Source organism: Malus sylvestris, chromosome 10 (assembly GCF_916048215.2).
Source record: "Malus sylvestris chromosome 10, drMalSylv7.2, whole genome shotgun sequence".
Classification (NCBI taxonomy): domain Eukaryota; kingdom Viridiplantae; phylum Streptophyta; class Magnoliopsida; order Rosales; family Rosaceae; genus Malus; species Malus sylvestris.
The window spans coordinates 36,083,935-36,107,386 of record NC_062269.1 but is presented as its reverse complement, the minus strand read 5'-3'; the positions used below and the strand labels follow the sequence as shown (position 1 = coordinate 36,107,386).

The 23,452-nt window shown below is 38.8% G+C and overlaps 2 protein-coding genes and 1 pseudogene across 3 annotated transcripts; all 3 read left to right on the top strand.

Moving 5' to 3' along the window:
- The first annotated feature begins 649 nt into the window (after window positions 1-649).
- LOC126587701 (obg-like ATPase 1) lies at window positions 650-7,416 on the top strand. The gene is made up of 12 exons (XM_050252791.1): window positions 650-890; window positions 1,218-1,385; window positions 1,528-1,651; window positions 2,164-2,255; window positions 2,438-2,536; window positions 4,373-4,486; window positions 4,771-4,835; window positions 5,184-5,300; window positions 5,747-5,822; window positions 5,962-6,054; window positions 6,723-6,773; window positions 7,062-7,416. The coding sequence occupies exons 1-12, from the start codon at window positions 804-806 to the stop codon at window positions 7,158-7,160; spliced, it is 1,185 nt and encodes a 394-aa protein (XP_050108748.1). The 5' UTR covers window positions 650-803; the 3' UTR covers window positions 7,161-7,416.
- A 3,076-nt stretch (window positions 7,417-10,492) lies between these two features.
- LOC126587686 (LRR receptor-like serine/threonine-protein kinase GHR1) lies at window positions 10,493-14,879 on the top strand. Of its 2 annotated transcripts, none has more exons than XM_050252777.1 (4): window positions 10,493-10,590; window positions 10,723-12,287; window positions 12,408-13,955; window positions 14,130-14,879. In XM_050252777.1, the coding sequence occupies exons 2-4, from the start codon at window positions 11,228-11,230 to the stop codon at window positions 14,711-14,713; spliced, it is 3,192 nt and encodes a 1,063-aa protein (XP_050108734.1). In that variant the 5' UTR covers window positions 10,493-10,590; window positions 10,723-11,227; the 3' UTR covers window positions 14,714-14,879. The 2 variants fall into 2 exon arrangements, with proteins under 2 accessions (XP_050108734.1, XP_050108733.1); XM_050252776.1 differs by lacking the exon at window positions 10,493-10,590 and having other exon boundaries at window positions 10,607-10,887; window positions 11,209-12,287.
- Window positions 14,880-15,583: 704 nt separating this feature from the next.
- LOC126587687 (small RNA 2'-O-methyltransferase-like) lies at window positions 15,584-23,246 on the top strand (annotated as a pseudogene).
- Window positions 23,247-23,452: the final 206 nt, after the last annotated feature.

Below are 23,452 nucleotides of genomic sequence, written 5' to 3'. Positions count from 1 at the left end.
CAATTTTCCAAAACTTAGGGAAATATGCATTACAAATATCATGTCACACCCACACCTTATTAATCGTCAAGGGTACTTTCGTCATTTCACAACCTCGATAATAGAATATCGGGACGGGCTGTGACATGATACTTTTCACTTTACTTTTTATTTTGTCTTTATCGTTAAAACTCAAAATTTTCAAGTATTTTTCATTAGTTTTTCTGGAAAAAAAAAAATTGAAAAAAGTGGGCCCTTAATTGGGTTAATGAAAAAAAATTCGGATTTTGGCCTAAAAATGGCCTAAAACAAAGTGGTAATTACCATACCATGTCAACCGAAGTATTTGATGTACCGAACTTCAGTAATACCAAAAGTTTGGCAAGGGTAATTGTAATCAATTTTCCAATACCAAAAGTTTAGTATGATAATTGGTACGAGTTTTAGTACGATAACCGTACCGAAAATATCCCTAATTTTTACTAGTGATTAATTTTAAAAATATTTTTCTCAAAAGCATATTTCGTTATTTAAAAATTTAGTATGTGACTTAGCCGAAATAACTTTCACTTTCATTAGTATAAAAATATCGATATAGTAAAAAAAAAAACTCACTTATAGGCGTTTGGGCAACGCGAGTGCGTGTCAACTTGTCGGACTAGGGTTCGAACCGTTGGGTATAAAACAGCCCGGAGTTGATAGCTGAAACATTTCTCACTCTCCTCCTTGAACTTGAACCACCTCATTACTCGCTCAGTACAAAAACCCTAGAAGTTCTCAGAACCCTCACTCCGTCGTCTGCGTCTTGCTCTCGGGATCCAAAAATGCCTCCGAAATCTGCAAAATCCAAGGAAGCACCAGCTGAGCGACCCATCCTCGGCCGATTCTCTTCTCACCTCAAGATTGGCATTGTAAGCTCACAATCTCTGATTCTCCAGTTTGTTATTTTCTGTTTGTTTCCCGAGAAAATTAGGAACTGAGCTGGAGAAATATTGTACTGAATCGGAGTGAATCCATGTGCTCTGCGATTATTAGTAATTTCGATTCATTTAAAAGGAATTTCGTATTTGATTGGGTCATTTCCGTATCCGTATACTAATTTTTGGGTTTAGGTGTAGTTAATATGCTTTTTATGGAAGTTTAAAGCTTGAAATTAACAAAAATTTATTAATTTTATTGTTTTTAAAGTGAAGTATCGTGCATGGAATGATTGTATCTAAGCTTTTGCTTCTGGTCAGGTTGGATTGCCGAATGTTGGAAAATCTACTCTGTTTAACACTCTCACAAAGTTGTCGATACCTGCCGAGAACTTCCCTTTCTGCACAATTGAACCCAATGAAGCCCGAGTCAATGTTCCCGATGAGCGATTTGACTGGCTTTGCCAGTTATACAAGCCGAAAAGCGAGGTTTGTCCGCTCTCTTGATCTACTGTCGTAAATTGAATTGTGATTTTTTTTCCGCAAGACCATTGTCTTTCTGATTTGGTATGAGCTTACTATTCATGCATCTAGGATTCTTATGTTTTTTTGAACTTTTCTTGGCATGCAGGTCTCAGCTTTTTTGGAAATCCATGATATTGCTGGACTTGTTCGAGGTGCCCATGAAGGACAAGGGTTGGGCAACAGTTTCTTATCCCATATCCGTGCAGTTGATGGCATTTTTCACGTTCTACGTAAGATGTTTATAACTTTGATGTACTTCATGCTTGAATACTGTTATATTAGAAGTTATAGCACTTCTGTAACTTCCAAAATCACTTATTTTGCCCAGACGTTGCCCATCTTCGCTTTTAGTTTCTAGAAACAAGAACTTTTCCTCTATCCTACAGCCAATTCATAAACTCTGATTTATGTTCTCTAGTGTTGCAATTTTATTGGTAATAATCTGGAGAGGTCTCTTTTTTTCTTCTTTTTTCTTTTGGAATTTTCTTCTTTTTATGGTATTATATGAGTGTAAGAGGTCGCACTTGGTGCGATGGCAAGTGCCTTCGCCCATGAGCGGTAGGTCTCGGGTTCGAGACTTGGGAGCAGCCTCTCCGTAAATGGGGGTAAGGCTAGCCGACATTCACCTCTCCCAGACCCTGCGTAAAGCGGGAGCCTTGTGCACTGGGTACGACCTTTTATGGTATTATATGAGTGTAATGCTACTATGAAATTCACTGTTCTCTTTTACCATTTTGTCTAGGTGCATTTGAAGATCCGGATATCATCCATGTTGATGATACCGTGGATCCTGTGAGGGATTTGGAGATTATCAGCGCAGAGTTACGCCTAAAGGTGTGCTTTATAGTCAATAATTCTCTAACTATGATTGATTCTTGATTGCTGCGTATGATCTATTTTCAAAACTATCATTTGTGATTTGGTTATGATCTCATCTTGCTTGGTGTCTATCTTTGCAGTTAAACTTATCCGTCTCCATATAGAATTTTAAGAGAGTTACATCTTATGTTTTGCAGGACATTGAATTCATAGAGAGGAGGATAGAAGATCTTGAAAAGAGCATGAAGAGGAGCAATGAGAAGGCGTTAAAGATTGAACATGAGTTGTGCCAAAAGGTTTGGTGTATAAGATGATCTGTCTAATATTCTTGACTTTCATGTGCAACCTTTCTTTGTGTATATCATAGTTGTAGTGAATCTATTGATTTTCCAATTTCAATAACATTATTTTTGTCAATCAATGTGAAAATAAATAGAGAATGTTTGCTACTCATGGTTTATCTAGTATGAGAAGGTTTATCATACTCGTAGTTTTAGATTTAGTATTTCCTGTACATGCTATATTTATGTTTGATTTTTGAAAAACTGCTAGAAACTAATTGTTTGATTCACCCATACCATTTGAATGGGAGTTCATTACCATTGTGAAAACACTATTAGTGTTTGAACTGATATGACAAGCTGGCTTATATTCCCTGCTAGATACTCAGAAGCATTAACCATTTGAATGGGTATTCACTACCATTGGGAAAACACCATATTAATGTTCAAAGTGATAAGACATGGCACAGATATCATTTATATCCTGCTAGAAACTTAGCTAAAAGCATTTCATACCATTTTAATGGGTTTTCACTATCATCAAATTATTCAGAGCTGCCAGACTTTTAGCTTTTTAGCTAGCATTGTCGGCCGTGATTGTTTGGTTCCCAAGCATTTGTACTCTAATGTTTTGTAAGAGCAAGTCCATCCCTAAGGACTTTGTGCCAGCACCCAACCCATTTATCCACTCAAGTGAACAGTAATAGACCCTAATAAACAGTAATAGGCCAAAGCATCTCCACCCCTAACAAAAAAATAGCCTAGTCAATTTTATTAAACTATTATTATTTTTGATTATAAAATAATAAAAATAATAATTTTATTAAAAAAAAGAAGAAGGATAAGTCAGGTTCCACTATAACTCTCCCTTCCTCACTGCTCCTTCCGATCTCCCTTCCTCTTGTTCTCTCAAAATCCTCATGGAGCAGCCGCAGAGATGCCTCTCCACCCCTCTCTCCTCATCATTGTCATATCCCTCCGTGGCCAAGCTGCTCACTTCTCACCAGATCGTCTCCCAGAGGGTCCAGATTCTCGACTTGGTCCAGACCCTCAACTTCTGAGGCAAGCTTTTGAAGAACGAGGCAGTAGCGTTCAAGCTGGAGACCACCACGGAAAGAAATGCGTCGTCTTTGAAGCTGGAATATTTCCCCTCGGCCAGCGTCGTGGATGGACTGGGCGCAACGCTGTTGGCGGTGTGCGAAATCATGAACCCCCTGGAACGAGACAGGCCAGTCCCAAGGTGGCTGATGTCACGCTGGCGTCAGATAGGCCAGTCCCAAGGTCTGTCAATTCTGGGCTGGCTTGGAGACCAGCTTGGGCTGGGTGCCAGGCAAACACACGGGCTGGAGTGGATCGGCTGAGTCCCAGCTTGTTTTTTCCACTGGGTGCTGGCCTCTTTTTGCTCCGGTGGAACTGCTCTAAGAAAGGAAATGACAGTTTTTTTCTGTAATATTATAATCATGTGATTTTGGTTCCTTTAACTGAGACAATCAATTAAGTTTCTCTGAGGCCTTATGAACAATATATGTCTTCTAGTTTCTACCCATTTGTTTTGCATGCTTCTGATGGTTGGGATGACATAATGTATTAAGAAAAGTTGGTCATAGCAATGCAAAAGGGAGGTGGGAAACAAATCATGTAAAAAAATGAGGTTGTTTCCTATGTTACATTTCATAACTGGAATGTTTCCACATCTTCCTTGATTTCATAGCAGGCTGGGGTAAAGGGGATCATCGGTATACATTGTCTTTTCACGATGCTGTCATCTCTAAAATGGTCTAGCATGCATTTTGATTAATGTTTTATATTTATTTACAATTGCTTACTAATTTGAACAATGATCCTTTATAGATCAAGGCATGGCTTGAGGGTGGAAAAGATGTCCGTCTAGGGGACTGGAAAGCTGCTGAAGTTGAGATCCTGAATACCTTTCAATTGCTGACAGCCAAGCCTGTTGTTTACTTGGTAACTTTCCCTTACCATTTTGGCTTTGCAATTTTTCTGTACATGTTGTACTTTATATTTGTAAGAAAAATTTCTGAAACATGTATAAAATGTGCAAAGCACCAATCTAATTTCCTACATTTTGATTCTAAAATTACATTGTTTGTCAAATTGTAGAAATTGTTTTGCTACAATCCTTTTTGTGCGCTCATGTTTTTTAGCTGGACTTCAAGCCTCAGGATCTCGCTTTTAGCTATTTTAAGTGTGAATGAGGATTTGTCATATCTGTTACTATATTTTCACAGGTTAACATGAATGAGAAAGATTACCAGAGGAAAAAGAACAAGTTCTTGCCAAAGATCCATGCGTGGTAAACTTTTCTGCATGCCGCGTTGTCAGTGTGTTTTCATCGTTGTGCATGTCTATCTGTGTGTGTATGCAGTAGGTAGTTATGTTCATACATGAAAGTGCAACTTTTTTGTGTGTTTACAGTTCACATCCTTTTCAATTTTTACATTTTACTACGGGATTCATACTGTTGGTTGGGCTTTTTCCTATGAAAAGCTTAAAACACATAGATGCTTCATAGATTGATTTAAAGTGTTTACTAATAGCTTTCTTAGGCTTTATTCTACCATTTTCCTTCTAAATGCTCCTAAATATGTTACATCTTGAAACCAATCATATGGTGAAGGTAACATTCCTTTCCATGTCATAGGGTGCAGGAACATGGAGCTGAACCAATTATTCCATTCAGCTGTGCATTAGAAAGGAATCTTGCTGATTTGCCACCTGAAGAAGCAGCAAAGTATTGCGAGCAGAACAACGTGCAAAGGTTAGTGCAACCTTTGATGTGTTGTGTCAATGGAGGAGTGAATGGATGCTAGGATATGGGTTGAATCTTTCATTATCTTAGTAAGGACTAGTAGCTAATGTGTTTTATTTCTTGGAAGAAAATTATATTTATTTCAATACACAGAAACACTAGCACACACTGCTATCTTTTTTTCTTTGGCAATTTTATGTTATCCTGTCCTCGCTGGGAGGGACGTTGCCAATCTTTTATAGTGGGTTACTTAAACCATAGTTTAGCTTACTTCTACTCTGATTCTCCTGAGTAATTTTTGGATATCATTTGGTTATTTGTTGTTAGAGTCCCTTAATGTCTTTCTGCACCGGCAATAAGTCCTTGGTCTTGCAGTGTAGGAACAGAGTGGATATGTTGGATATATACTTATGTAGTATGTAATTTGTATGCTGACTGGATCAAATCTTCTACAGTGCCCTTACCAAGATCATAAAGACTGGATTTTCAGCGATTAATCTCATATACTTTTTCACTGCTGGTCCAGATGAGGTAAAATATTCTAAATATTCGTTGTCATTACCATTCTTTTGAAGTTAAACTTGATGCCACTTGTCTAGGGTTATTCTTTTTTATTAGCTGTTTTTACATGTACTTATCTGAGTCTACCAACTACTATCATATTTGGCAGGTGAAGTGCTGGCAAATTAGGCGGCAGACGAAAGCTCCTCAAGCTGCAGGGGCCATCCATACTGATTTTGAGAGAGGGTTCATTTGTGCCGAGGTTATTTCTTGCTCATATATTAAATCTTATCTGGCAATAGTTCTTCTTTAATAATATTTTTACTAGCTCTAATTCCAATCTACGATAAACAAATACAAGAGATTGCTTGGCTCTCTACACATGCAGTCAAAATTAAAAGAAAAATGGCATTGGTGAATGTCTTTTCTGTTCAAAACTATGCATGAAAAAGAAATTGAAGACAAAAAAAATTAAAAGGTTGATATATGGATAAATTATTATATTTAGTGTGAATGTAGCCTTTTCTTTACCTTGTTTTTCTTTTCTTTCTTGCTTCTAAACAGCTATCACCTTCCATTTGCCATCCGTTTCATTTCTTTCTGAAATATCAGAATGTATCAACAAGCATGATTCCTTGTGTGAACATAATTTCCAACAGGCGATAGCAACTTTTATCATTCCTTTGGTCGTATAATAGCATCCTCATATAATGCCTTATATGTATACGTATATATGGACATATGTTGAAGGCTTGGGGCATTATTAGTGCCTGTTGGTGTGGGCTTGATGAGTTGAGTTTTTTGTTGTATGGTATCACCGTTATATAACTGCTTCTCTGTTATCGTCATTAAAGTGCTCCTGCCTGTTTGGAATAGAGGATGAACTAGATCCCTCAAGTTCATTGACTGGGATTCTTTCTTGATTGGCAGGTCATGAAATTTGACGATCTGAAGGAACTCGGAAGTGAGCCCGCTGTTAAGGTATGGGCTACGTTCTGAACAATGTCTTGTAGGCTTTAAATCTAATTCTCATCATATCATTGCTTTCATGACATGCAAATCGTAGGATCGTATTCCTATGATTCATAATTCCTAGATAGCCCAAAGCTGCGGTCAAGTCGTTGCTCACCCAATGGCTTTTAGCATCCATGGCTTTGCATTATATAAGGAATTAGATTTTGCTGTTTCGGCACAGCTATTTGCTCTACTAGGTGAGGAATTGTCATGGATTTAACTTGCTAACTAATTTCATGTATTCTCTCTGCTTAGGCGGCTGGTAAGTACAGACAGGAGGGGAAGACATACGTGGTCCAAGACGCAGACGTCATCTTCTTCAAGTTTAATGTTTCTGGGGGTGGGAAGAAGTGAGCATCATCGCCAGCACAGCGTATAGTCTTAATTTGCTAATTCTGAGAGTGCATTTCGATGTCATCCATACTATTGTACACTTGCATCGTGAAAATGGCGAAACAAGCGGTAGCGTGTTGTGTTTTGTATCGTCGCTTCGGGGCTAAATTTTTGTTCAGCTGGTTCAGTTGCCACTCTGATATTTGTTGGAAGTTGAATGTAGACTTTGTGGAGAGCAAATAGATAAATACATGATATATCTGAAATTTCCTGTCCATCCAGATTCTAAATTTGATTTCCTTTTACTCCCCCTTATCTTTTACCTCAATGATTGCAACAATCCAATTATCCAAGTTACACCCGCGACCTAGAGGAGAAACTTCCGTGTCCCGGTTCCATTGCCCCTCTTCCTTGATGAGGAGAGGGGATGGAAAAATTGTGGCAAGGAAGTATTTTTCTGGTCCTCTTCAGCCCCTCGATCTTGTTTGTATCCGCACGATTGAATAAATTTTGTATCCGCATGATTGAATAAATTAACGAGAAATCAAGAGACAAACAACTGCAGGAGGACAGTGCATGACAACATGTGAAAGTTGATGTCATATAAAGGTGTTGGTTACCTTCCCGTTACCACTACCAGCATAAAAGGGTGTGCTTTTTGGTTGAGCACCGAGGTTTCCCAATTCCTTTTAGGGAGTTGAGCTTCTTTTCCTCCTCATCCCTTTTTGTTCTTTCCATACGTGTTAATCTAAGTTCTCGTTTGATAGTTAGGATTAGTAGTGAAATTGGATTGGCTTTATCTCCTATGTTTGGTGATCCCCTCATACGGGAAGAGATCCTCTCCGAATCTATACATTCGGAGCTCAGGGATCAAATGATCCTAGCTTTTAAAATTTGATCCTACAACCAAAAGAAAAGAAATTAGTGAAAACTTTTGAAAACTACAATATTTTTTGGCCTTAGGATCAAATCTCTTCCCCCCCTTATACTAACATTCTTGTAAGATTACTAATCCTTTAAAACGAGGCAAGGATAGACAATTCCGCTCCAACCAAGGTTCGAAAAGATGCTAAGCGCTAGTCGGACGGTAGACTGGAAGTTAGTGGCTAGGCTCCTAGATGGACTAGGCGGATCTTACTTAAATTTATTATATATCACATAAATAAGTGCCTATTAAAAGATGTATACTTGTATAGGAAATTTGGAAAATGTAAAATACAAAATAGAAGGTTACATAAAATATAGAATACCAAGATTATACAAGTCGTTATGCACAAATCGGGTGGCGGGTAGGATAACAAGTATATAATGAGTGTTCATCCAAATATTCAACAAGTCTCTTACAATTTATTAAATAAAATAAAGGGAGTTTTAACGAAAAGTCCACGGTACTGTTCACTTTAACGAAAAACCATATTTTTACACTAAAAAGTTAAACCTGATACTATTCATTTTATTCTTTATTTTGTCCTTATTATTAAAACTCAAAGTTTTCAAGCCATTTTCATTAGTTTTCCTTAAAATAAAAGTTATCTATTTTCTATATAAGTGAGAGTTGCGACTTAGGCATATACTTTAGCAGATCAAGGCGGCTAAGTGGATAGCTAAACAGGCCTATGCAATAATTTTTAGAATAGTGACTCCAACACCATGAGTCATGACCAAAAGGGCCAAGAGGCAGGGTAGTTAATGGTAGGGGTGGGTTCAAAAAATCGAAAACCGAAAAAAAAAAACCAGACTGAACATCGAAAAATCGAAAAAGAAACTAAATCAAACCGAACCTTATTGGTTGGGTTTCGATTTTGGAGGTTAAAAAAACGGACCAAACCGAATTCGTTTACACTTCATGAATGTATGCCTATGATGTTTCTTTTGTGAAACTTTGTTGCCAAGTTTGAAACTAACCTAGGGTTTTTTCAAGGGAGTTTTAACGAAAAATCCGCGGTACAATTCACTTTAACGAAAAATCATATTTTTACACTAAAAAGTCAAACCTGGTACTATTCACTTTACCCTTTATTTTGTCTTTATGGTTAAAACTCAAAGTTTTTAAACTATTTTCATTAGTTTTTCCTTTTTCCAAGGAGCATACTTGTTCAATTAGGGAGGATGTTTCATTGGTTATAGAAAAAAGTTTTGGAAAACTTTGGAACTTGAAAAAGTTTCTCTGTTTGTTTGTTTTTTGAGGTGGATACGGTGATAATTTTTCTTTGCAATTGAGGTTGTTGATAGAATATAATTGGTTTATATGATCTTGTATATATACAACTATCTTCCCACTTTTCACTTTCCTCATTTTCTTATTATTAGTCTACCAATGTGCTCTTTCCAAATTACATATTAAATAAAGGTCAAGTTTTATAAAATAAAAAAAAAAACCAAAGCTGAACCGAACAAAACCAAACTGAATAATAAAAAAAAGAAATGAAAAAAATTGAAAAAAAATTGAATCGAACTTAAGTTTTAGTTCAATTTTTATTTCAATAAAAAATCGAACCGAATGAAACCGATTCCATCCCTAATTAATGGTATCCTCTCCAATCTCCCCTGCAAATGTAATACAAGTCTATCGGGCAGGTCACGTGTGCCTAGCTTCCCTACATATCTTTGTGTGATCGATCAGAAATTGGAAATACGGCATCGTGACGTCTCCATGTCGACCGTCGAATTGAAAGATTTCTCATATTTGTGGGCACCTTTCCCACGTGTCATCATCACAATGGTTCTGCTGGTTTGCTTCAGGGTCCCACTCCCACTCCCACAACATATCATTATGCATCCACCTACTCCACCTCTTTGGTCTTATGGGAACTTGAAAGGAGTAAAAGAACCCGAGTCAAAGGGGCAGTGGCGGAGCCCACACTCAGTCCTACCTGGCACTGACCTCACAATCCTCCGTGCCATTAATTTTTCAGACATTTTTAACTCCCCAAAAAGTGAAACCTAAATCTTAAACTGGATTTCATAAATTCTTTTGACGTCCACTAGGAAAGTGAGAGATTCCGTCCCCTGTTTTGGCGGGTAATCCCCTAAAATTACCCCCAAAAAAACCCTCACATTTTCCCGCTTACTTTCCCAATTGCCACCATTAAAAAAAGTTAATCCCCCAAGGGCACAAAAGCTAGTGTTTTTTAGGGTTTTTGTTTAATCCCCCGATGCCACAGAACCCCTTTGGTTTTTTTCTTTAGTGTCTCCACATGCATCTCTTGGTGCTGCCTTTCTGAGATTTTTTGTATTCACTTTCATTAAAAAAAGAGCAAAGTTTTTGGACAGATAAGAAAAGTCTAAAAGTACTTTTTTTTTTAACAGGGTTTTTGTGGGTATATTTCTTCTGGGTCCCTTGATTTATTGCTGTTTGGCTTATGATTTTAAAGACCCACTTCTAGTTTTTGTTCATGGGTTTTCTGTAGCTGGTTGAACTGTTAGGTCTGTGAAGAAGAAATGTGGAAAGGTAAGGCCTTTACATCCCATCTCTAATTTTTTAGCAGTTTCAGATTCTCGGTTTTGCTTCAAAGCTTGAATCTTTGTAGAAAAATAGTTTTTACAGTGCCACATTGTTGCTAAGTTCGGGATCTTTTAGCAGGACAATGTTTCTGGATCTCTAAAGGTGACTCAGTTTTTGCTGCTTATTTCCGGGATTTACTGCTTTCAGTCTGTGTAACTTGATGCTGTGCTGTGTTGGTGAAATCATTTTTGTTGCTCTTTGAGAAGGAGAATCTGGTTCTTTGAAGCTCTTCAAAGCTCAAAGGTTTGGCCTTTTTATTAGGAAAAAGGTGTTATTTTGATGAGCATTTGGGGGTTCGGATTGCATGTTTGATTCCAACTGTGGTGGTTGCAAAAAGTCTGAAAATTTTCTTGTACTCTGAATTTGAGAGCTCAAAAGCCCCCATTTGTTCACAACATTGATAGCTATTTCTCGTTATATTCGAAATCGAAAGCAAGGGTTCTGCGTTGTGCTTTAGTTGGTGTTGGAATATTGTTTTGGTTTTCCTGCTTGAATTTGTTGGTTGTAGAGGCTTAAAGTTTGCTTCTTGTTCTAACATTGAGCTTTCATTTCAACTGGGTGAAGCCATTGATATAGGCCAAGTATGCTCCGTCGGCTTTTTGTGGTGTCCCTTCTGCTTATTTCTGCCATGGGGCAGCTCCCTTCGCAGGATATTTTGGCGCTGCTGGAGTTCAAGAAGGGTATCAAGCATGATCCCACTGGCTATGTCCTCAATTCTTGGAATGACGAGTCCATTGACTTTGATGGCTGTCCTTCTTCTTGGAATGGAGTCGTGTGTAATGGTGGAAATGTTGCTGGAGTTGTCCTTGATAATTTGAGTCTCTCCGCAGATGTGGACTTGAGCGTGTTTGCGAATCTAACGAAGCTTGTGAGACTTTCCATGGCCAACAATTCGATAATGGGGAAGTTTCCCGACAACATAGCTGACTTCCAAAGCCTTGAGTTTCTTGACCTGTCCAACAATTTATTTTCTTCACCTTTACCACCTGGGATTGGTAGGTTAGGGAGCTTAAGGAACCTCTCATTAGCTGGTAACAACTTTTCAGGCTCTATTCCAGATTCGATTTCAGGCCTTTCCTCGGTCCAGTTATTGGACTTAAGTCGCAACTCCTTGTCCGGGCCACTGCCAGCAGCATTGACAAAGCTGCCTAAACTGGTGTCTCTAAATCTGTCATCGAACGGATTTACCAGGCAAATACCAAAGGGGTTTGAGCTAATTTCAAGTCTTGACGTGCTTGACTTGCATGGCAACATGCTCGATGGTAATATGGATCTGGAATTTTTGATGCTATCTGAGGTCACTCATGTTGATTTGAGTGACAATATGTTTGTTAGTTCCAGTTCACAACAGCAGAAATTTCTGCCTCGCCTTTCGGAGACTATAAAATACTTGAATCTTAGCCACAATCAGTTCAATGGGTCACTGGTAAGCGGCGGTGAGCTACAGATGTTTGAAAACTTGAAGGTGTTGGATCTCAGCTACAACCAGTTGTCAGGGGAATTGCCTGGATTTAATTTCGTGTATGACCTCCAAGTCCTCAAGCTGAGCAACAACAGATTTACTGGAGATATTCCTAATGGTCTTTTAAAAGGTGATTCTCTGGTTGTTAGTGAACTAGATTTGAGCGGCAACAATCTCTCAGGTACTTCTATCTACGTACCACTTTTTGCCCTTGTTACAAATATGTTTTTGTATCTTCTACTTTAGTCATTTGTGTATAGTGTGTTTTAGTATGCCTCTCACATCTAAGTTCATCTCTCAGGGCCAATAAATATGATTACGTCAACAAATTTGCGTTTCCTCAATCTCTCCTCAAATGTGCTAACTGGTGAGTTACCCTTGCTGACCGGAAGTTGTGCTGTGCTTGATCTATCGAATAACAAATTTAAAGGAAACTTAACCAGGATGGTGAAATGGGGGAACATCGAATATCTTGATCTGAGTCAAAATCGTTTGACAGGACCCATCCCTGATGTTACCCCACAGTTCTTGCGTTTAAATTATCTCAACCTCTCCCATAACACCCTTAGTAGTTCTATAGCAAGTGTTATAACACAATATCCAAAGATTAGTGTGCTTGATCTCAGTTCCAATCAACTCGATGGAACAATTCTAGCCGAATTGCTAACAATGCCCACTTTACAAGAACTTCACCTTCGTGATAATCTTCTCACCGGGTCTATTAATATCTCATCTCCTGTGTCAAGTGAGTCAAATCTTCAGGTTCTTGATCTTTCTCAGAACCAGCTTAGTGGCTATTTTCCTGATCATTTTGGTTCATTGAAGGGACTTAAAGTATTCAATATTGCTAGAAATAATTTTTCTGGCTCTCTTCCAACTTCAGTCACCAACATCAGCACATTAAGCTCATTCGACATATCGCAGAATCATTTTACAGGTCACTTGCCTGACAACTTGCCTACTAGTCTTGAAAGCTTTAATGCTTCATACAATGATCTTTCTGGAGATGTCCCGGAAAATCTGAGAAAGTTTCCAAGATCTTCCTTTTTCCCAGGGAATGCACGTTTACAATTTCCAAATGGTCCTCCGGGATCCAATGGTACCGAAAATGAAAGTTCAAAGAGGGGACCAATCAGCACAATGGTCAAAGTAATCATTATCGTTTCATGTGTGGTTGCCGTCTTCATTCTTCTTCTGCTTGCTATCTTCGTACACTACATCCGCATGTCAAGAAGAATCCCGTCAGAGCATACTACAAGCAAAGACATCCACAGGCGTGCTCAACCAACTCAATCTGGTGTTCGTGGAACAGCCACCGGTGGCTCTTTGGTTGTTTCAGATGAGGATCTCATGGCTTCACAAAAAGGATCATCATCTGAAATTGTCAGCCCCAACAAAAAAGTTGCGGCTGTAGCTGGTTTCTCCCCTTCAAAGCACAGCCATTTCTCTTGGTCACCAGAGTCTGGAGAGTCAGTCACTACAGAAAACCTTGCAAGACTGGATGTGAGGTCGCCGGATAAATTGGTCGGTGAGTTGCATTTTCTTGATGACACAATCGCATTGACCCCCGAGGAGCTGTCAAGGGCTCCTGCTGAAGTTCTGGGAAGAAGTAGCCATGGGACTTCTTACAGGGCAACACTTGATAACGGGTTGCTCTTGACAGTTAAGTGGTTGAGAGAAGGGGTGGCGAAACAGAAAAAGGAGTTTGCTAAGGAGGCTAAAAAGTTTGCGAACATGAGGCATCCGAATGTTGTAGGTTTGAAAGGGTACTATTGGGGCCCCACACAGCATGAGAAGCTCATTCTTTCCGATTATATCTCACCTGGAAGTCTTGCAAGCTTTCTTTATGGTAAGCTGTTTTTCTATTAGTCTCTTCGGCCTATTTATCTTGCACTGATCAAATACATTCCTCTTAAAGAATGCAGACGTGTATTATGATCTTTATCCCACGTATCTATCTGTGCGCGTGTTTGTATTTAGGTAACTTCCCTATGCATTTCTAATGAGCCTAAACTATTTTCAGATCGACCAGGAAGAAAAGGTCCACCACTGATCTGGGCCCAAAGGCTCAAAATTGCAGTTGACGTTGCACGTGGTCTGAACTATCTCCATTTCGACCGTGCTGTTCCACACGGTAACCTCAAAGCATCAAATATTTTGTTGGACGGGCCAGACCTGAATGCCCGTGTTGCTGATTACTGCCTCCACCGCCTCATGACACAAACTGGCACCATTGAACAGATTCTCGATGCTGGTGTCTTGGGTTACCGTGCACCAGAGTTGGCTGCTTCCAAGAAGCCGCTTCCCTCCTTCAAGTCAGACATTTATGCCTTTGGAGTGGTAATGCTGGAACTCTTAACTGGAAGGTGTGCGGGCGATGTGATTTCAGGTGAAGGAAGTGGTGTTGATTTGACAGACTGGGTCCGGCTGAGGGTATCAGAAGGGCGCGGCTCTGAATGTTTTGATGCTGCATTGGTGCCGGAAATGGGAATGCCAGCAGCAGAGAAGGGAATGAAGGAGGTCCTTGGAATATCATTACGATGTTTAAGAAGTGTTGGGGAGAGGCCAGGTATTAAGAACATCTATGAGGATCTCTCCTCCATATAGTTTGAAGTTAGGGGTTGAGTTAGCTTATTTGTGGGAGGGAAGTTTAATATCTCATTGGCCTCCCTTTTTGTATGTCGTTTGGTTTTTCTAGTGTGATCGGCTAATTGAACTAACCACTGGAAAATTGGAAATGGATTATATTTCAAGGGATGCAAATTTCTGTTTAGTTCTGTATCGCTTCCATGACGATCCACCATCACTGGCCGTTTCAAGTTTACATACATTGCCCCATGTCGTTTATATGTGGTTTAATACGATATTCTAAACTACTCGAATCAAATTGAAGGGGAATTCTTGATCGCAAGCACCATATGATCTGAGGTTGATATTTGGAGGGAGGCTCTAACGACACTTGTTCCGAAAGTGAACTGTGACTTGGCCACGTAGCCAGACTCGCTTCCAAACCGTGTCTATCAGTTGCACCCTTCTACCTCACCAAGACTCCTAAGCCTATTTTACCGCAGCGGACATCCCCGATTCTCTCGTCTCATTATCTATCTCTCCTTCTCTTCCTTCGTACTTGAACGGTTACGGTTAAGTTACGTCAATATTTTATATTAATTTTTTTATAAAGACGATAAGACAAAAAGTAAAGTGTGAGAGGAGAGGATGTACGTGAATAAGAATAGAAAAGGAGAGAGACCTTCCACCAAAAGATATGTATGTGGCGAGGGGCTACTCACATTTACAAGATGACGTGGCCTCATGTAAATCACTTAATAAATATCTCAAGCTCAACAAATATCTAAAGATCAATAAATATCTAATCTTAGTCAAATAGTCAAAGGATCTTCATTTAATGGTAGTCTATAAAAAGCACGCAGACATACCGTCATCCTTAGAGCACTTGGGAGAGGTGGTCTTTCCGGAGTGCTTGCCAATTGGAGTAAATGGTGATACCATTACCAAGTGGTCTTCCAAGGTGCTCATTCGTGGTGCTAACCACTCGAGGATGGTCTTGTGAAGAGCTAACCACTAGAATCAATCACTAGAGAGTTGACCACTAAAGGGCCGACCACAAGAGAGGTTATCACTTGGAAGAGGTGGTCTATCACATGCCAAAAGATCTCGTCTAATGATGATCTAGTTCCTGGCTAAAAAACATTACACTTAACAGTAATCTAGTCTTCGATCAACAAGTCTTGTCTCAAAATTGTGACATGACAAAAGTGGAATCCAATCAGACCAAGATCTACGTTAACACACGTATCTCCTCTATAATAATAATATGTATTTGTAATGAATTCGATACGAACTTGTCAGCTACCTGACTTGTTAGATAAACACCTTAGCAACCAAGGCAAAGGGCAAACGAAGACGAGTCCCCCGGGGTCCCCCAAAACCCCATGTACAAGTTTCATGTCGATATATTATATTCTATTCCTTCCTCCAAAACCTTTCCCTCCTTTCTCTCGCTCTCTCTGCTAAGTCTAACAAAGAAAGATATCTCACAACTCCAAAACCCTCTCTCTCTCTCTCTCTCTCTCTCTCTCTCTCTCTCTCTTGGCCATTGCCGTTGTGAATGTGGAAAGGTACGGCCTTTGCTCTTTACTTGATCGTACTGACCCTCTCTTCCATGCTATTGCTTTATCTCTTCACCTTTTGATGCTTTTTCGTACACATTCCTTGATTTTCTGAGTTGGGTTTGCAAATATCTTCAATTTTAAACAAATTCAAGGTTTTTCCCCAACTTTCTGTGCGAATTTGCTGTTTTATTGTCTCTTGCTTGAGAACCCAGTAATTTTCAGTCACCTTTGTTGCAATTACTTAGCGCATTGCTGTTTATTTATCTGAAAGCTTTTTTTTTTTTTTTTTGTAAATTTATTTAGTATTTTTTATCTTGAATTTCTGATCTTTCGTGTATGATCACCAAGCGACTAAATGTTATTATAATCAAGTTAACTTTTGGGGATCAAAAGTTGGCTTATTGTCTTGTTGTTTGGAGACTTTACTGACGAAAAGAATTAATGAATCTCGGGTTCTAATTTTGTATTTTCATTAGATATATGTCTAAGATGGAAATATGTTTGCTTTCTTTACCAGTTGAATACAAATATTGTCTTTATCTAATGCATTCTGTTTTTCAGTGTCAAGTTGATGGTTTTGATACGATAGTCATTCAAAATGATGACATTATCGTTTTTATGCTTACTCAAATGTATAATTTGTGTTGAGGACGTCCACAGGTTTTACTCTTTTTTGGTCAATCTCGAGACTTGATTTTGACGAACAAGAGCCAGATATTGAATGTTAAGTTGAGGTTATACGGACATTTTCTTGCAGCCTATGTTTTGTTTTCTTAGTGGTGTCATGTTTTTGAGTATTATGGTGTACGGTTTCCTCAAATGTCTGGACTGTGCCATTGGTTTTCGTTCCTTAATATGTGTCCATTTACTGCTTTACAATATAATCACACGAGCAGTAGTTGTTTGGTAGCTGGATGGTAAAGGTTTTCGTCTGATTTCATTGTTGGCTTATACCCGTAACATTTAATTACATAAAGGACATCCTATCTAACGTACATAAAAACTTATAGTTGAAGATCTCTTGGGTACTGGTGGAAACTGAAGGAGCTGCAACTGTTACAATGCGAAACACTTCCGATACACCTAAGGCTATTATACACAAAAAATTTGGTAGCACGGCCTGCTATAAAGTAGAGGAAGTGCATGAGCCTCCTCAAAATGGATGTCCAGGGTTGGCCATTATGCAGAAAGGCCCTTGCCTTTATCGCTGTACCTTGCAACTTCCAGAAGTTGCTGTCGTATCTGGAACCTTTAAAAAGAAGAAGGACGCAGAGCAATCTGCCGCTGAATTGGCCTTAGAAAAGGTTTTTTTGTTCTCCTTTCTGTAATCTATTATTTTGTTTGACTGCCCCAATAAAGATAATGGAAATTTTGCTCAGTGTTCAACAATTATCATTAGAATTGAGATTCCCACATTGGTTTGTCTAATCTTCGTATGGTTGTTGCTTGGACATCACCCATCTCAATCCGGACATTTGATTACCTTATGTTCAATATGATTGTTTGTCAGTTACATATTGACGCTTTAATGTATAACGAGGAGCGTGGACAATTGTTCTGTTTTGGACAGCTAATTATGCTCATAGCTCAGATCCTTCTTAGTCCAGATATGGAAGATAAAATTTTTACTGAAAGTATTTGAGTTTTTGTTACCATAAAACCTTTCTTCCATTGTGTGGGTGTCTGAGCCAAGGGGATCTGGTGTGGGTGGAAAGGAAAATTTTCACATCTAGACAGTGGGCCGAGGGATTGTGGACCTAAATAGTTGGAATTAGGGTGCAAATTATTTTCTGGCTCTGCGATATAAAAATGTTGATGTGTTTGCTCATTTTATAGCATTCTTCTTCGTATAAATATATTTTTCCTTAGTTTTTTTTTCTTCTATGAATATTTGCTGCAGTGGTTGTATGCTGTTACACTAGTGAAGGTTATATTAGCTTACTGCCTCTTTAAAAACTTTGCTAGATTGTCTTCTTTCTTATTTTATGATAATGGTTAGTAAATGTTGTAATTCTTGCAGTTAGGCGTTGATCCAACAAAAGTCCCTACTCTGCAGGAAGCATGGGATAATTTAGTCGCTCATGTCAGTTTCTTATTTTCAGACGAGGTTGGTAAACAGTTAATACATGTTCTGCAACATATAAGTGTGTACATTTAATTTTGCAAAAAGCATATGATGGTTACCTTTCTTAATTGGACAAGAGTGTAAACTTTTTCTTGGACCTAGCATCCTTGTTATCTCCTTGAATTTGATAGCTTTGGAAGCCCTTTCTGCTTATTTATATCACAGTCATGCTCCAACTGTATGCATTAACATGTATGTACGTTGAAACTTTGTTCCTAAATCTATCTGTAGTAACTCATGCTTAAATTCTTGTGCTTATTCAGTAAATTACTCTCTACCTCTCTCTATCTTTCACTTTCTTCTTTACTTGTATTTTTTTTTTCAAGGACTCAATTTGCTTCGACTTTGTGGAGATGGAAGGAATTGTTTTGATATGTTTTATCTTGACCTGGATTGCTTTAGGAAATAAGTTTCTGAGATATTCTTGAAGCCGATTTGAGTTTATTTTCACATTTTCTCTTATGTTTCACTGTTATAGTTTCTTCCAACTCTTCATCCTCTGAGTGGTCACTTCAGAGCAGCTTTGCAGAGAGAAGGTGACCTTTCTGGTCAGATTCCTGCTTCTGTCATTGCCGTCCTTGATGCAAGACTTTTTAATATGTGTAAATCCATTGATCCTGAGGTGGAGTCAAATCCTTTCTTGGTTATATCATATGTTATGAGGGCTGCTGCTAGATTATCTGGACTGCTTGCTACTTGTGAGGAAGAGCTCTGGATTAGGAGGAAAAATCCATACACTCCCGAAATAATAGAGTCATCATCTGTGGAGCAATCAGACTCCAGAGAAAACTTTTCAATTGAAGCCATAAATGTACCACGTTCTGTAGAAAAGAGGGTTGAAAAAGTAATCCTTAATCTCTCATCTTCTGGGTATTTCCTGGATGTTATTGCTAAACAACTTGGGTTATTGAATGCTGCTGACATTCTGATCTCAAGGTATGTTGAAAGGATAATTTGGAAAAATCTGGGAGGACAGTTTGCTGACTCTGTAACCGACTGTGCTTAACGTGTGGTACAAATTCTTTGACAGGCCTATAGGTAAGGCTTCCTCTGAGACAAGACTGTACTTTGCTGCTCCCAAGAAATATCTGTTGGATATTTCTTCTGATCTTCTACATGCCAAGGGAGCTTGCAACTCCAAAGGATCTTTCAATGCAAGAGCAAGTTACTTGTCTGGCCAAGATATATATGGTGATGCTGTTTTGGCATCCATTGGATTCACGTGGAGGTCCAAAGACCTTTTCTATGAAGATGTTTCCCTGCAATCATATCACAGGTCTCTTCTGACTTATACTGTATTGAAATGTTCACCTTTTCAAAACGTTTTTCTTCTTTTACCTTGCTTTCGTGCCAACGGAAAAAATGCTTCCTAATCAAACTCTGTTCCCAACCTTCATATGCATGTTGTCGGACCCACTGTATGTGAGATAGTTGGAAAAATACTTCGGTTCTGTAGTATCATCCTTCTCAAATATAGGACTCGTAAAACTCTTGGAATTTTCTGGCTTGACTACAACAACAACAACAACAAAGCCTTTTCCCACTAAGTGGGGTCGGCTATATGAATCCTAGAACACCATTGCGCTCGGTTTTGTGTCATTTTCTGGCTTGACTAGTTATGAAAAATATAATATATTTGGTTGAATGAAATACTAATCCCAGCTGGGAAAAAAATCTTCTGACTGTCATACTAAAGACCCAATAAGTGTTTAACCTAGACCACTGAGACATATCCATAGAAACCACACAGTACTTACTGTTTTCCAAAATCCACATTTGAAAAGTACATAAAAAGAGGAACTCTCCTGTTTCCTTGCTGCATCATTCAGTAATAGTGTACAACATTGCATAATTCAATCATACTTAAAATAAGTCTACAGGATGGTCATTGGCAAGACACCAAGTGGAATTTACAAGTTGTCCAGAGAAGGAATACTTACAGCTGAGTTACCTTTGGCATTTACTGCCAAAGCAAAATGGAAGGGTTCGATTCCATGGGATATACTATGTACATTCTGCCATCAGCACCGGCTTGAGCCCATGTTCACTCCTTGAAGCACTCTAGAGGAATCATCCGAGTTACCAATATCACACAAGAAGTTAAAGGTGACAGACTTGGCTGGGAAAGAGACACAAAATGCAAATGGCTGTGTTGTTGATGCTGGCGTAAATGAGATAGTTGAATCCAGAGGTAGCTTTAGATGTGAAGTAAAAATAATTTCCAAGTTTCAGGATATTATTTTAGAGTGCTCACCAAAAGAGACTTTTAAGAAGCAGAGTGATGCTATCCAGAATGCTTCTTTGAAAGTTCTGTTATGGTTAAATGCATATTTTGGGGATCCAAATGTGCCTTTAGAGAGACTAAATGCTTCTGCTGATGGCCATGACATTAGATTCGATTCCCAAACCTTTATTAAAACATTTATGCTGTGCCAACATATTCATAATGTTGGGCATAATGAGACTGAAGATGGCAAATTAGCATATTCCAACTCTGTGAATGCGTCATTTGCTCTCCCTGGAATTGAACTTCGTTCTTTAAGTATAGAAGGACCAGATTCTGGTGTTTTACCCTCTATTGGGTCCTTAGCATGTGCGAGTTATTCTGTTTCTTTGGTGACTGAAGGAAAACATATGAAAGAACTTTTGGAAAGTAGTGATGACTTTGAGTTTGAGATAGCATCTGGAGCAGTGATTCCACATCTTGAGTCAGTTATCACACAAATGACTGTTGGTCAATCGGCTTTTTTCAGTAGGGATTTGCCACCTCAAGAGTTGGTTTTTGCTGCAGCTGGCAATTCTGCTAGAATGCTTTCGTTACTGTCTTCAGAAACCTGCTATTTGGAGTACACTATAACTTTGTTGGGGGTAACCGAACCACTGGAGGATAGAATGGAGCAGGCTTTTTTCAGCCCTCCACTTTCAAAACAGCGTGTGGAATATGCAGTGCAAAGCATCAAAAAATCTTGTGCAACTACTTTGGTAAATGAGTTTTTATCATCTTCTGGCTTTACACTGTTTATCAAGCCGAAAAAGTTTACCCCTTTTTATATGACATTAAGTTTCATGTCCTTTGTAATTGGTGCAGGTTGACTTTGGATGTGGCTCTGGTAGTTTGTTGGATTCTTTACTAAACTATCCAACTTCTCTGGAAAAAATTGCTGGTGTTGATATTTCACAAAAGAGTATTGCCCGTGCGGCAAAGGTCGGTATCATAATTCAACTACTGATTTCATTGTGTATATATCTGATTTTTTTTTTCTGCTATTATCTTTTAATTTAAACATTTACAGGAAGAAATGATGTGATAGATATTCCGGGTCCTATACATATAGTTAGTTGCTGGTGATTTTGCCACCAGAAAACTCAGTGGGTGACATCTTGCCTTGCCAGTAGACATGTGATACACTTTGTTAAGACAGAGTTTGTACTAATTTATGGTTGCGAGCATTAATAGTGGTTTTATCTAATTTTAAAGAATCCTTTGTTTGGATGAACCTTATCCGTGTGTATGCTTGATTGCTTGGTCATGGTGGGTACAAGAAACGAAGTAGAACTGTTTCTTCCTTGTGTATAAGTGTGCTGATTGAGATGTTGTTCTTTGTGTTTGCCGTAAAGTTTGTTTAGTTAAACACTTGCCTTGGCCATGAATCTTAATTTTCTGCTAATATTGCAGATACTTCATTCCAAGTTAAACTCAAATTCAGATGCCAGTACGTCAGCCATGAAATCTGCAATTCTTTATGATGGTTCAATTACAAATTTTGATTCCCGGTTGAGTGGATTTGATATTGGAACTTGCTTAGAGGTAATTTCTAACATATTTTTATTTTAAACCCGTCCTTAGAAAGTTCTGCCACAACCCTGTAAATATTCCTGTTTGCACAGAAATGAAGTGCCCTCGTTGTACTGTAATTGGTTTATGATGTTGCTTACTCTGATTGGAAATCATAGGTAATAGAGCATATGGAGGAAGATCAAGCATCTGAGTTTGGCAACGTGGTACTAAGTTTATTTCGTCCAAGGGTTCTTATTGTCTCCACTCCAAACTACGAATACAATGTGATACTCCAGAAATCCAATTTGTCAAGCCAAGAAGATGACCCGGAGGACAAAAGTCAAGCACAATGTAAATTTCGTAACCATGACCACAAGTTCGAGTGGACAAGAGAGCAGTTCAATTGCTGGGCAACTGAATTGGCTGCGAGGCACAATTACAGTGTTGAGTTCAGTGGAGTTGGAGGTTCCGGTGATACAGAACCAGGTTTTGCTTCCCAGATTGCTGTCTTTAGACATGAACTCGTAACTAAAGAAGTCGCTTTTCCAGAGGTTTCAGGTTTGGAACAACCTTACCAAGCTATATGGGAATGGAACAGCAGAGATAGGCCAAGGTCTGCTATCTGACGAACTGAGATATTTATGCAGCATTACCGAACCAATGAAATGGAGGTTTATTTTGACATGGAACTGGATTCGGTGGATCTGCTGACTGAAAACCGGGTTTTGAAGGCGGGGATCCCTACCTCCGGGAGATGATCTTCCTATGTTTCAGATTTAGAACATATAAAAAACTTATATGCGAATGGAATAGTATCAATTAGCAATAGGGAGAATAGATTACCACCATAATATGTGCCATTTGACGATTTTGATTTTTTGATATTCGTATGGCGGGTGGTAAGTTAAATCAAACTCATCAAACGACACATAATGTGGTGGTGATGCTCACCACCAACGGCGAGCAAATCTATTATCAACAATAGGTCAAAGATATTCCGCATCATGACACTTAGGTTTTATTTTCTTCTATCTGTGGCCTTATGAGTTTCAGATTTGTATGAGATTCTTATATGATCATATCTATGGCTGTTCAGGTGCACAATACATTACTTATTCTCATCTCAAATTCTTTTAAGTAATTGCCCGTACAACTCCGACCCCCTTCCCCCCTTTATGTTTGCCCTACTCCGTCGGACAACCAAACTACCCGATTGCGCCAACGGAAAGAAAAATGACGACATAATTTACATTCATCCTTCTCCCACAAAGACTTAGTCTTGGGAATAAACTGACCAGAAGTTGCAAGTC

Bases quoted from the DNA above. Each gene is read 5' to 3' on its own strand.
- LOC126587701 (XM_050252791.1), top strand. From the start codon at position 804: ATGCCTCCGAAATCTGCAAAATCCAAGGAAGCACCAGCTGAGCGACCC. The intron at 2,256-2,437 runs GTGTGCTTTATA...TATGTTTTGCAG, and splicing joins GCGCAGAGTTACGCCTAAAG to GACATTGAATTCATAGAGAG. The intron at 5,301-5,746 runs GTTAGTGCAACC...AATCTTCTACAG, and splicing joins GAGCAGAACAACGTGCAAAG to TGCCCTTACCAAGATCATAA.
- LOC126587686 (XM_050252777.1), top strand. From the start codon at position 11,228: ATGCTCCGTCGGCTTTTTGTGGTGTCCCTTCTGCTTATTTCTGCCATG. The intron at 12,288-12,407 runs GTACTTCTATCT...TTCATCTCTCAG, and splicing joins GAGCGGCAACAATCTCTCAG to GGCCAATAAATATGATTACG. The intron at 13,956-14,129 runs GTAAGCTGTTTT...AACTATTTTCAG, and splicing joins TCTTGCAAGCTTTCTTTATG to ATCGACCAGGAAGAAAAGGT.